The sequence below is a fragment of the Trichoderma reesei genome (assembly GCF_000167675.1).
Source record: "Trichoderma reesei QM6a unplaced genomic scaffold TRIREscaffold_19, whole genome shotgun sequence".
In the NCBI taxonomy this organism is placed as follows: Eukaryota; Fungi; Ascomycota; class Sordariomycetes; order Hypocreales; family Hypocreaceae; genus Trichoderma; species Trichoderma reesei.
Genome location: NW_006711166.1, coordinates 650,132 through 663,018, shown reverse-complemented (window position 1 = coordinate 663,018; position 12,887 = coordinate 650,132). Strand labels below are relative to the sequence as shown.

Here is a 12,887-nt window from a genome sequence, read left to right as displayed (position 1 = left end):
TGGGGGTGACGAGGACCCCTTATAAATAAAATTTAATAAGTATAAATTTAGTAATAGCTTATTAAAAAGCCTTATTTTTAATATTAATAACTTTAATATATAAATGCTTTTTAGTATTAAAATAAGCCTATTTATAAGCTAGTTTTATTACTTTAAGTATAACTGCCTTTTAAAAGGTAGCTATAAGAATTTTCTTTTTTAGCCTAATAGTACTAGCTTTTAGCTTTTTTATCTCTAGCTTTTTAAGCTTTTTATTACTTAAAGCTATTTAACTTATAGTTAAGCAAGTGCTTTTTTAAATACTTATAAGCGCTATAGCCTTAAATACTAGGCCTTTTAATATTATTATTACCTTCTTTACCTTTTTAATAACTATTTTATTAATATTACTAATATTACTAAAAGCAGCTTAAAGCTATTTAACTTATAATTAAATAAATACTTTTTTAAATACTTATAAGCGCTATAACCTTAAATACTAGGCCTTTTAATACTATTATTACCTTTTTTACTTTTTTAATAATAATTTTACTAATATTACTAATATTACTAAAAGTAGCTTAAAGCTATTTAACTTATAGTTAAATAAGTGCTTTTTTAAATACTTATAAGCGCTATAGCCTTAAATACTAGGCCTTTTAATATTATTATTACTTTCTTTACCTTTATAATAACTATTTTATTAATATTACTAATATTATTAAAAGCAGTATATTTTTTATAAACCTTATTAATAAGAATATTAATAATCTTTCTTATTTAAAGGCTAGCCTTTAAGGGTTTTAATAAATTAATATACTTATATTATTTATAATAAAAATAATAAAAATAGTATCTTAACCTTAACCTAGGCTAAGTTAATAGCTAATATTATTATAAGTAAAGTTAGTAGCTAATATTTAATGCCTTTTTAATTTATATATTATATAAAGTAAAGATTTAGCCTTTTTAATTTATAAATTATAGCTTAGCCTTTTTAATTTATAAATTATAGCCTAGCCTTTTTAATTTATAAATTATAGCCTGGCCTTTTTAATTTATAAATTATAGTCTAGCCTTTTTAATTTATAAATTATAGCCTAGCCTTTTTAATTTATAAATTATAAACTAGCCTTTTTAATTTATAAGTTATAGTTTAACCTTTTTAATTTATAAATTATAGCCTAGTCTTTTTAATTTATAAATTATAACCTAGCCTTTTTAATTTATAAATTATAGCCTAGCCTTTTTAATTTATAAATTATAGCCTAGCCTCTTTAATTTATAAATTATAGCCTAGCCTTTTTAATTTATAAATTACAGCCTAGCCTTTTTAATTTATAAATTATAGCCTAGCCTTTTAAATTTATAAATTATAGCCTAGCCTTTTTAATTTATAAATTATAGCCTAGCCTTTTTAATTTATAAATTATACTTATATAATAATTTTAGCTAATTAAAGTAGCAGAAACCTTTAATATAATTTACTTTATATAATTTACCCCCTGTATTTTTAGCTTTATACTAAAGGTTTACTATACTTTTTACTTAAACTATAAGATTATACTGCTTCTTATAAAATAGTGCTTTTTTAAATACTTATAAATGCTATAGCCTTAAATACTAGGCTTTTTAATATTATTATTACTTTTTTTACTTTTTTAATAATTATTTTATTAATATTACTAATATTACTAAAAGCAGTATATTTTTTATAAACCTTATTAATAAAAATATTAATAATTTTTTTTATTTAAAAGCTAGCCTTTAAAAGTCTTAATAAATTAATATACTTATATTATTTATAATAAAAATAATAAAAATAGTACCTTAACTTTAACTTAAAGTAAGTTAGTAAGTAATATTATTATAAGTAAAGTTAAAAGCTAATATTTAATGCCTTTTTAATTTATATATTATATAAAGTAAAGACTTAGCCTTTTTAATTTATAAATTATAGTTTAGCCTTTTTAATTTATAAATTATAGCCTAGCCTTTTTAATTTATAAATTATACTTATATAATACTTTTAACTAATTAAAGTAATAAAAACCTTTAATATAATCTACCTTATATAATCTACCCCCTGTATTTTTAGCTTTATATTAAAGGTGCACTATACTTTCTACTTAAACTATAAGATTATATTACTTCCTATAAAATAGGCAGTAGTAAAAGCAGTAAATAAGGCAGTAAAAACAGTAGTAGTAAAAGCAGTAATAAAGTAAAAGGACTCTTTTTTATTAAACTCTAGTTCTATTACTACTAGGATTTACTTTAGAATGCTTCTGTATTTAGCATTTAGTATTATATATAATATCTGCTGCCTGGTAAGCAGTAGCATATGTAGCGACTTGGAGATGTGCAGTAATTGTCACTGGGAACACAGAGGTGTCGACAATGCGAAGCTTCTTCACTCCCTTCACCCGAAGGTTTGTGTCAACCACCTTGCCCATAGCCGCAGTTCCCATGGGATGGAATGTAGACCTAAAGCATGATTAGCACTGGTTGTGGGTGGACTTAATCGAGACTTACGCAAGGCCAGCCGTGATACGGGAATCAATATATGCATCAGTAGACTCTGTCGTAAAGGTTTCGGTAAACCCTGTAGCACCCAACTCTCCCGAGATAATGTCCCGACCGAGAGCGGTCTTGTTCGAGGAGAGGAACTCAATCTGAAGACGCATACCCTCACGGGCAACAAACTTGTCGACTTCGGTAAAGTGATAGTTGGGATTGATGTTGGGAACGTCATTGATGTCGGCAGAGTTGAGAGTGACACTACCCTTCGACGTAGGCAGCAGGTTAATGAGCATGATGGTAACAGTAGTTCCATCTGGTGTACCAGTGTACATGAAGACATGCTCGTTGAAAGTGCGGTCGGTCTTGAGCAGAGGGTGCGTCTTGGGGTCAGGTTTCTTGCCCTCGTCCTTTTCGATAGCAACGGCTAATCCAGCCTTGTCCTTGATGCTAGTTGTGACGAGAAAGTCTGCTGGCGTTCCATAGCCGTATTGTGGTTGGTTCCATAGCGGGTTGGGAGATGTAACAGTATATCCTGCCGAAGGGTCCTTCAATGTCCACAGTGATGCAAAGAGACCATGGTCCTGGAAGTTCTTGCCAACGTCGGGTTGTGATACGCGGACGGGGATGTTGAACTTTTTCAGCTCGTCGGCTGGTCCGATCCCAGAGAGCATGAGTAGCTGGGCGGTGCGGATGGCGCCAGCGGACAGGATGATCTCCTTCCCCTTGATCTCAGTTCCGTTGGCGAGCTTGACACCAGTGGCTTCGGGATTCTGGCCGGATGCAGTGGGAGTGCTCAGAAGTACCTTGGCGACAAGGGTTTTAGTAAGGACAGTGACGCCGCCGAGCGGGAAGTTGTTGGACGCAATTTCACGGCGTCCCTTGAGCTTGTTCTCGAAGAGATCGCCGATACCGAGAGGGTTGCCAGCGTTGCCGTCAATGTTAGGAAGCTGGGTAACGCCAAGTGCCTCCCATGATTCAAGAGTCTGGTTGCGGAGTGGGAATTCACGGTGGGTCGAGACAATTCCCTGAATAGGCAGTGGTCCGTCTTTGCCGTGCTCTTTGGGGTTGTCGACGGGGCAGTCCTCGCTGAGTTTCATGTAGGGGAGAAGCCCAGCATACGACCAGCGGTGGTCGCCAACAAGGTCGCCCCAGAGGTCAAAGTCAAACTTGTCCCCGCGGATCCAGCCACCTGTGGGGCTACGTCAGCTTGTGGTCTCATATATTGAGCTTTTTGCAACGTCAATGCGCCAAGGCGAGACAACATTGACGTAGTTGCTTCGACTTGGGGTTCTTCACCTGAGTTGATAACAGTGCCGCCTCCAAGTGCCTTGCCACAAGGCAAGTCAACGTTGCGATTGTTCAGGGCTACCTGCGGGACCGTCTTGTACTTCCAGTCGTACTCTCCGCCGATGAGATTGGTTGAGTTTGGCCACATGACGCTCTCGTCGTTGTTGGCGTTGCCTCCGGCCTCTATGACAAGGATTTTGAGAGACGAGTCGAAGTGGTGGAGGCGGTTGGACACCACAGAGGCGGAGAGGCCACCGCCAACAAAAATGTAATCCCAGAGCATGGTGGACGCTTCCTCTGCCGTTGTTTGGATAGGTTGGTTAGTCGACTCTGCCATCTTGAACTAACAAGAGCGGTCGAACAGGTTTATATGTGTAGAATGCGTAAAGAACACCGAGATGGTCGAATTGATGCTTCTATTGATCGCCCTTCCAGAACACTGGGGTTAGGCCAACAGCAGAAAATCGATAGTCAGTTTCGAAAAGGAGCTTCAATATAATACACCCTCAGGGATAGATGCTTGCTTCTGCACGTCAGCTAGCTTGTTGCGGGTAACCCGGCGAATGTATTGGCTTGGGCTCAATGAGGCAGTAGAGAATCGGATACAAGATGCGCAATGCGTATTCTTGAGCGAAAAAGAGGATACAGTCTCGTCCTTTAATACTCGTTTGTTTACTGACCAACGCATACCCGCCAAACTTCGCCAACGTCCATTCGGCTTCCTATCGTCGCTCGCGTCGCATCAACTAGAATTGTCGTGCCATACACGTCCAACACTCCTACTGAGAAGTCTCAACAACGAAAGATGTCCTGCGGCTTGAGAGGGGTAAGGGCACCACATGGGGAGAGCGTGCTCGGTATGGGGAAATTTGGGAGGAGGCGAATGAGAGCCTCCGCATGGATGCAAGTCCCTTGCGCCACTGTCAGCATGTCAGCCTTCCATGCGCAACCACTTCTGCGTATTGTCCGTTTTGGGCATCCGCGGCCGTTGGTCCAGGGTCTCGTACAAGATTGTTTGCGCGATTTACCCAAAAACCTGTATGCGTTATCAGGTTCGAATCGCAAGTAGACACATCGACCGCGACCCCTGTGCTGATCGATAGTAGGAGTGGACTTTCCCTTTCCCTGCCCGGTCTGAAGCCGGTGATATACGCACGTGCTTCCTGCGGGATCGCAACGCTACGGCATATAAGTCGACTGTCAGCTTTCGAGGCACAGACCCCAAGACGCACGGGTGACTAGGGATCCTCCCTAGTTGCCGCTTCGGCCGCTTCGGGTATAAAACCTAGTCTCATCCCATGTTATCTCCTGCCACTCTAGGCGCTAGTGCACTTGGCTTGCCGACCCCAATGGCACACAGGTGCTTCGCGTCTCGTATGAGTTCACAGGAAGGATCTCTCAGTGAAACCCTCTGCGATCGTCAAGGTTGCAGCGGCACCCACGGACGGGTAAATTTGAGCTCTGGATTTGACGCACTGGTTGCTGTAGTACAAAATGGACTATATCCGTTTCGGTTTCTGTCTGGTTAATCGTGATCATCGCTTATCGAAGGTGGTCGCTGGGGTCCGTGTCCTTGTAGTGTACTGTGGTCATGTCGAACGAGTGGGCGTCGTAAATGTAGGATTATAACAGTCAGCCACATACCCTTCGTCTCTTGTCCCCATTTTGATCAATTGTGCATATTATATATGTGGAGTGGACATTGGATCTCGAGAATAGTGCTCAACGCTCTCCCCTGGTCGTATCAAGGCCTACAGAGATCTGTACTTGGGCTGTAATCGGTCGTGAAGACAGATTATTAACAGACGTCTTTATGGTATTGCGACTCAATTATTGCTGAGATCGCAGCAAAAACAAAAGCAGCCATGGCGACACCAGAGGCTTCGCCGGTGGTTGGGAGCGAGCTCCCTCCGATCAATCATTACGGTGCTGGCATCGTGGCTCTCTCGGTGGTGATGCCGCTGATTGCCACTGGATGGTTGGTGCTGAGAGTGTGGACTCGCCGGTTGAGAGGGATTTCGCCTTTCCTCGTGGAAGATATCTTTTGCTATCTTGGCCTTGTAAGTTCAACTGAATGATAGACGCGATCTTGACTCTTATGGAACAATACTGACTGATTGATGTGTACAGTTTTTCTTCTGGGCAATGGGTATCAACGGCATTCTAAGTACGTTGCGAGCTCCTAGAGGCATGGCAATTAGAACATAGCCTTCGTGATACTAACGGAAGGATCTCAGTGGTCGTTTACGGTGGTCTCGGAAACCATCTTCGCCAGCTCCAGCCGATTCAGATCCTCCGATATTCTCAAATTCTTTTCGCCAACCAGGTCCTATATGCCTCTGCCCTGGGTTTTACCAAAACCAGTCTCGCGCTCATGCTGAAGCGCATCTTCTTTACCCAGTCGTATAGCTGGGTCGCATACTGCGTCATCGCGCTCAATGCTTCCTGGGTGATCCAGACCATTCTGACGGGTATCTTGATCTGTCAGCCTGTTACTATGAACTGGGATCCGACCGCGCGAGGCCATTGCGGTAACCAGACGCTCGCATTTGCGGCAGTCAGCATTGTCGACATCATCACCGATCTCGCAATTATGATATTGCCGCTTCAGATGGTGTCAAAGCTACACATGAAGAGGACGTATAAAGTCGCTCTGATGGGTGTATTTGGTTTGGGTTTCGTGTAAGCTCCGCCGTTGTAACACGTATTCCGACTCATGCTTGCGCCCAGCCACTGACTCGCCGATCAGGACAATCATCTTCACAGCCGTCCGCCTTTACCTTGTGTTCAACGTCGACTTCCTAGACATCACATACTCGGCGATACCTACAACAATCCTCGGCATTCTGCAACTGGGAGTTGCGAACATTGTAATTTCTGCGCCGCTTCTGCGTCCAGTACTGGACAGAACTCTGGGCAAATGGTTCTCCCTCTCTGTCGTCAATGGCTCGCGCGGAACGCCTGCGGCTGGCTCTCACCCAAGCGGTATATTAAAACCGGGCAACTCTGCAAATCTGGGTTTGCACAACAGCATCCACGGTCGTCCAAGGGCGCCAGGGAGTAAGAACTTCCAACGAATCACGGAGAGCGAAGAAAATTTGAGATGGGAGATGGATGTGATGCATTCTGACAAGGGGAGGACCACATACGCGGCGTGGCCAGAGGGGAGCCCAGAGAGCGTATTGGAAATGGGAACGACGCCGCCAGCAGGTAAAATCTTGAAGATCCAGTCCACGGAAGTGACACATGAATAGTAGCTGTTGGAGGATACCATTTGAGTTAATCAGTGCAGTTGAAAATGGCGTTTGGCGGACCAAAATCTACCAGGACATCAGCAGAAAGACAGATTACAGTCTGAACCTATTCTATACTTAATCAGACTACCTAGTAATTGATTGTAATGTCAGTATCATGAGAATACCCGGCATTGCTTTGCAGAATCACGCCCTGTTGAGAGATTGGAAGGAGAGGTTAGCACCATCTTGCTGCTATTGGGGAAGCGTAGCTCCAGTACGACTGAGCAGTAAAAACCCTCCTACTTCAGGGCGCGTTAACTGGGACATTTTCTCCTTGTGGTGGACGTTTTTGTTCCAGTTGGGTATTTGGAACCTTGGGTCTACGGCTTTCTGGCTGACGCCATGTGACAGACTTTGCTTTAGTGCTTAGTGCTGTGCGACATGACTCGGGCTTGTCAAGCTCGACATGGCAATGATCGAGGTTTGAAGTAGAGACCGATGTTACCAAGCTTCTCCTAATGCGATATAAAACGGCCCGAGAAGTCTGTCAGTCTCTTTTCATCAAGTTCAGGCACAGAGTCGAGCATATGGGTCACAAAACGGTAGGAAGAAAGTCTGGCTGTATCTGTAGTCATTTTTTTTTGTCTAGCGCAGATCATGTAAATTGAGTTGGCGATCCATTTCCCAGCAGCGAATGGTGTTGTATCCATGTACGTCTTCCGTTCCGTTGCCTTGAGTCATCTTCGGCCAAAGCCGATGGAATTGCCAAATCAGTCGAGGAACGCTTTCGTTCCGGAGACAACCCGATCGCCGAACCATTCGCGGATATCTCTGAGCAGCAGGTCGGGTACTTCGTAGGCTGCAAAGTGACCGCCATGGTCGTGGACGTTTCTCTTGATCACATTGCCACCACGTCTCGCCCATTCAAGAGGCAGTCGATAGGCGACATCATAAGGAAACTGGCTGATTGCCACGGGGATTTTCACCCACGGGATAGTGCCAAAGTCAACTCCGTCAAGGGCGCCGTCATTAGCCACCTCCCTGTAGAAGCGCATGCCGGCATATGGTCCCTGGATGTAATACATCATTGACCAGGTAATGATCTCTTCTGGCGTCCAATTCTTGATTGTTGGATCAACGACCTCTGCCATCAGAGCATACATCCACATCGCATTGCCTAGCGGAGAGTCCGACACTGCAAAGGCTGATGTAAGTGGCTGGGTCTGTTGAAGTATGCGATAGCCGGATGCCTGGTTGATATAAGTTTCCAGCGTCGCAATGTATGTTGTTTCATCAGGAGTTGCCAATCCTTGCGCGAGCCTGCGGAAATCGCTCTGATCCGGCTGGATGATCCAGAAATTGCTCAATGCAGAAACGACATTGTTTGGGAAGAGATGTGCCTGGAAACGAAGAATGACGCCGCCAAAGTCCCCGCCCTGTACGACGTATCTTACGTAGCCGAGTTGCTGCATTAACTTGTTGAAAGCATGTGCAGCACGAACGGGTCCAAATCCAGGGCGTTCAGGGGCAGGAGAAAATCCAAAGCCTGGTATCGAAGGAGCTACCACGTGAAATGCCGGCAAGGATTTGTTAGGTGGGTGTGTCAACTCGTCTATGATATTGCTGACCTCGAGGAATGACCCTGGCCAGCCGTGGATGAAGAGGAGGGGAATGGCATCTTCGCGCGGCGAGCGATGATGGACGAAATGTAGTGGGATTGGACTGGTGTCGTTGCCTATGGTTGGCTCAACAATTGTCGTGAATTGCTGCAGTCTGGTAACCTTATTAATCAAGTACTCAGCAGCCACAGTTGAGACGCAAACTCACTGTTTATTAATAGATTCCTCGACCCTAGTCCAGTTGTATTCTTGGACCCAGTACTCCTGAACGTGAGTAAAGTTGTCCCTGCTCGGACCTTCGTAGGTTGTAGTTTCAAGGAAGATGGGAGACCTGGCGGTCAACACCCGCTGTCTTGTATCGTCGATGAAGTCTTTGTTAACGCGAAGTACGAACGGCTTGGGCGACTTGGAGAACGTTGCGTTAACATTCGGAATAGAAAACGCGTTTAACGTCCATACAAGATTGAATAGGACAGCGGTATAGAACGGGAGCATCGTGACGTTTCCTCCTCTTGCGAAGGTTTCGTAGTAAGCGAAGTACTCTCCCGTCCCCTGGTATGCCAGCTCGAAGGGGAAGAAAATTTATCTTGTCGGTTGGTTTCAGTGCTCCAATTAACTCGGGCGTACTATACAAGCCGAAAACATGCGCTCTGTCTATTCGTACCTTGATGAGTCTGAGAAGACGTAATATATAGTAAACACATCGCTCAGGCCTCGATTGACCCTCCCCATACCGTTTTTCCCACAGTCTCCAAAGCCCGCAGTTTTGAGTATGAATTTCTAAGCATTGCTGCTCAACAACCTCATACTTCCGAAGAAGTTTGAACGTCAGGATGGCTTGGCTACTCCATTACCATATCCCCAGGATATACATCCGTAATAGGTCGGATGTAGACGTCAAATCCCTGTGTTACGACAGCTCCCCACAGAAATTAGCAGAAAGAAAAAAGTCAAGAGCGGACCCGATGCTATCTTACGATACTCGTCTCTTTTGATGGCGCATCTATGACCTCTATTCTCCAGGGAACTGGTGGAACCGGTACGATATTTAAAGCTGAGGGCTCTCTCGCTCTATATAGTTATCCTTTTGCAGTCACAAATATTCAATCGGCTCTGGTTCTTGTCGTTCAAATTATCAACATCCTTCTTGGCCTCGGACATCACAGAGTTGTCTTGCGAGAATGGCTACCATACACATCGGCACTCTTGTCTTTGCCTACCAAGTCGTCGACAGCGCGGGCCCTACCGACCTCCTCACGTCCGCACAAGGGTCCATTCTCAAAGCCGTTCAACAGTATGGACCAGTCGATGAGGCAGTCATATCCAGAGCACCCGAATTTCAATTTCATTACATTGGTGTCAACAGAGACCCAGTACTGCTAGGATCAAGCCAGTTGACGATTGTGCCTTCAACCACGGTCGATGAATGCCCCGAAGTCGACATCCTTCTCGTCCCCGGCCCGTATCTCCACAACTTTGAACTACACCCGAAGCAAGCCGAATATATCCGCAAGCATGTGGCAGCGGGTAAGCTTCTATGGACTACGTGTACGGGATCTAGCCTTGCGGCATCTACAGGTGTCCTGGACGGAAAGAGGGCAACTGTTAACAACGTCGAGTACTCCTGGGTTCGCAAACGCTGGCCAAAGGTGAACTGGACTAGAGAGAAGAAATGGGTCATTGATGGAAATGTTTGGACGTCTTCCGGGGCATGTGCTGGGGTAGACATGATTGCGCATTGGCTGAAGGAGAACTACGGGCTCGATCTGCTCATCCAGGCTAGCAACAGCCTTGATTATGAGCCTCGAGACGCTGATGGTCTCTACACAATCTTCCCCCAGAGGTACGACGCAGAAGGAAACAAGCTGTCTACTCATGTCTACCGATACTACGACGACGCATAGGTAGTCCAATTTGTTGTTGAAGCGTTGCGCTCCCCACCAGGTTACCTAATTAGAGCAGTTCTTCTATTAGCATGTGGAAAATTCCTGCATTGAGCATTCGTCGTCTGCTGCATCCGTTTTGTGTAAGAGTATGAGGATCCAGTGTCCCAGAAGATCACTCTATACTATACACGCTGCGACGCTTTTTTAAACTCATATTTGATATATAATCAGTCTTTGAACATTAGCCGAGTAATCAAATGCTCCAACAGTGGCATACATTAATCTAATCCCAATAAAGCAGTTAAAAGTTGACGTCAAATTGACGTTACTGATAACGCTATGCACATCTGAGGGCTTATTCTACTATCTCATTTCGCATATATTTCCGGTAAGCGCTGAGGTTGCGTGATGAATGACTTACAGAGGTTTGCATCGGTTGTTACGATCAGTATCATGTGGTCTCTGAGACAGCGTCGTCAAATCAGGGACCAAGTCAGTCGAGAGCTCGGGACCACAACACAATCAACACATGACCCGGTGTCGAATGGGCCTCTCAATGTCGACGAGGGTCGTCCTCCGTGGCCGTGGCCCCGGAACACGACACCTGCTCAAGATACAGGTCCGGAAAAGCGAACATGTTCGCCAAATGGGCGAATAATGGTTACGTGTGTGCCGGAAGACACACTCAATCCACAGAATTGGCCGCTAGCTGCAAGGTGCAAGAATATTGCCATTTTGGCATTTCTCATCTTTGTACAAGGATGGGCAGGCGCGTCAGAATCCATGGCGAACTCGGAAGCAAGCTCGCACTTCCACGTGAGCCAGGTCGCCGAAAATCTGGATACCGCAATGTATCTATTCGGCGTTGGCATGGGGTCACAAATCGCCGGGCCCTTGTCGGAAACGGTAGGCAGAAACCCTGTATACTTGTTAGCCACCTTCTGCTATCTCTTCTTCGTCCTGGGCTCTGCAAAGGCGGCGACTTTCGGTGGACGCATTACCTGTCGGCTTTTTGTGGGCTTGTTCTCAAGTGCTACCTTGTCAATCAACGGATCGAGTGTCAGGGATCAGTTCAGAGACGTAAAGAGGGCTTTTGTCTTTCCAATCATCGCCTGGGTTAACGTGATAGGTAGGCAACATGAGGAGAGACTACTCTCTTGAATGCCCAATACTGATGCTTCACGCAAACTAGGCCCTGTGATTGCGCCCATAGCGAGCGGCTGGCTGGTGGCAAACCCCAGCCTCGGTTGGCGCTGGCCGGACTGGATGACACTCATCATATCCGGCGCCGCATTCATGATCGCACTGCTATTCCTCCCTGAAACATACCTGCCACTGCTTCTGGACTGGAAAGCCAAGGAGCTTCGCCGGCTGACAGGCGACCAGAGATACTCTTCCGAGCATGCATCGTCTGCAAGCCTCGCTGGTCGCCTGAAGCACAATATCAAGCTTGGTGTTACCTTTTTTTCAACAGAGATCATTGTGACAGTGCTGGGATTATATCTGCTACTCCTCTATACGCTTCTCTTTACTTCGCTTTCAGGGTTTGATTACATCTTCAAGGAGACATATGGGCTCTCTACTGGCCTCACCGGTAGCTGTTTTGCCTCGATTGCGGTAGGATCGACGGTTTTCACTTTCACTGCACCGAGCTGGTACGGTTGGGCTCGCAGGGCAACTGCACACGTGCATGGGGCTTCCGTCAAACCGGAATTTCGACTGTGGCCTGCGATTATTACTTCACCCATGTTGCCTGTTTGTCTTTTCTGGCTTGGGTGGACTAATTACCCAAGTATTTCCATATGGAGCGGACTGGCCGCTTGCTGTGTTTTTGGGCTCGTCTTGACTGCATTTTACGTGAGCAGTTACGAATACATTATAGACAGCTACGGCGATCACTCGGCTATCGCCCTTGCGAGCATCACATCTCTTCGCTACCTGGCCGCAGGAGGCATGGTTATGGCGACCCGTCCAATGTACACAGCCATTGGAGTGCACTGGACAATGACCATCTTGGGCTGCGTCGCAACAGTGCTCAGTCCTGCACCTCTCCTATTCTGGTTTTACGGACCCAGTCTCAGACGACGTAGCAGGTACGCGAAGGATCCGCAAGAGGATACACAGGACTCACGCCATGATTGAAAGCGATCATGATGCCTACGTAGGTGGGTGGTCAAGACTTGAAGTACATTGGGGTTAAAGAGTTTTTATGTCAAATCGGACCAGGCTGGCCTAGAAAAAGCCTGTCTAATTGGATGGACTTTCTGGATCTTCCGTCTCACAATGTCTTTATTTGCTATCTTTGTTGCTCCAAACTAGTAGCAAATCGGCGAGGCATAGGCGCTGATTCTTGCTGA

At 45.0% G+C, this 12,887-nt stretch overlaps 5 protein-coding genes across 5 annotated transcripts; 3 read left to right on the top strand and 2 right to left on the bottom strand.

Moving 5' to 3' along the window:
- Positions 1–2,273: 2,273 nt before the first annotated feature.
- On the bottom strand, positions 2,274–4,072 carry TRIREDRAFT_66795 (GMC oxidoreductase; the record flags this gene model as incomplete). Its single annotated transcript, XM_006967799.1, has 3 exons — positions 2,274–2,466; positions 2,515–3,691; positions 3,799–4,072. The coding sequence occupies 3 exons, from the start codon at positions 4,070–4,072 to the stop codon at positions 2,274–2,276; spliced, it is 1,644 nt and encodes a 547-aa protein (XP_006967861.1).
- Positions 4,073–5,654: 1,582 nt separating this feature from the next.
- Positions 5,655–7,043, top strand: TRIREDRAFT_110339 (GPCR, PTH11-type; the record flags this gene model as incomplete). Its single annotated transcript, XM_006967885.1, has 4 exons — positions 5,655–5,849; positions 5,920–5,956; positions 6,027–6,471; positions 6,539–7,043. The coding sequence occupies 4 exons, from the start codon at positions 5,655–5,657 to the stop codon at positions 7,041–7,043; spliced, it is 1,182 nt and encodes a 393-aa protein (XP_006967947.1).
- A 752-nt stretch (positions 7,044–7,795) lies between these two features.
- TRIREDRAFT_66859 (uncharacterized protein) lies at positions 7,796–9,139 on the bottom strand (the record flags this gene model as incomplete). The annotated part of the gene is made up of 2 exons (XM_006967798.1): positions 7,796–8,798; positions 8,853–9,139. 2 exons carry the CDS (start codon positions 9,137–9,139, stop codon positions 7,796–7,798), a joined length of 1,290 nt encoding a protein of 429 aa, XP_006967860.1.
- A 686-nt stretch (positions 9,140–9,825) lies between these two features.
- TRIREDRAFT_110337 (uncharacterized protein) lies at positions 9,826–10,548 on the top strand (the record flags this gene model as incomplete). Its single annotated transcript, XM_006967884.1, has 1 exon — positions 9,826–10,548. One exon carries the CDS (start codon positions 9,826–9,828, stop codon positions 10,546–10,548), a length of 723 nt encoding a protein of 240 aa, XP_006967946.1.
- Positions 10,549–11,205: 657 nt separating this feature from the next.
- Positions 11,206–12,630, top strand: TRIREDRAFT_28036 (uncharacterized protein; the record flags this gene model as incomplete). Its single annotated transcript, XM_006967708.1, has 2 exons — positions 11,206–11,659; positions 11,723–12,630. Coding segments are annotated over 2 exons (1,362 nt in total), but the record flags the coding sequence as incomplete, so codon positions are not given.
- Positions 12,631–12,887: the final 257 nt, after the last annotated feature.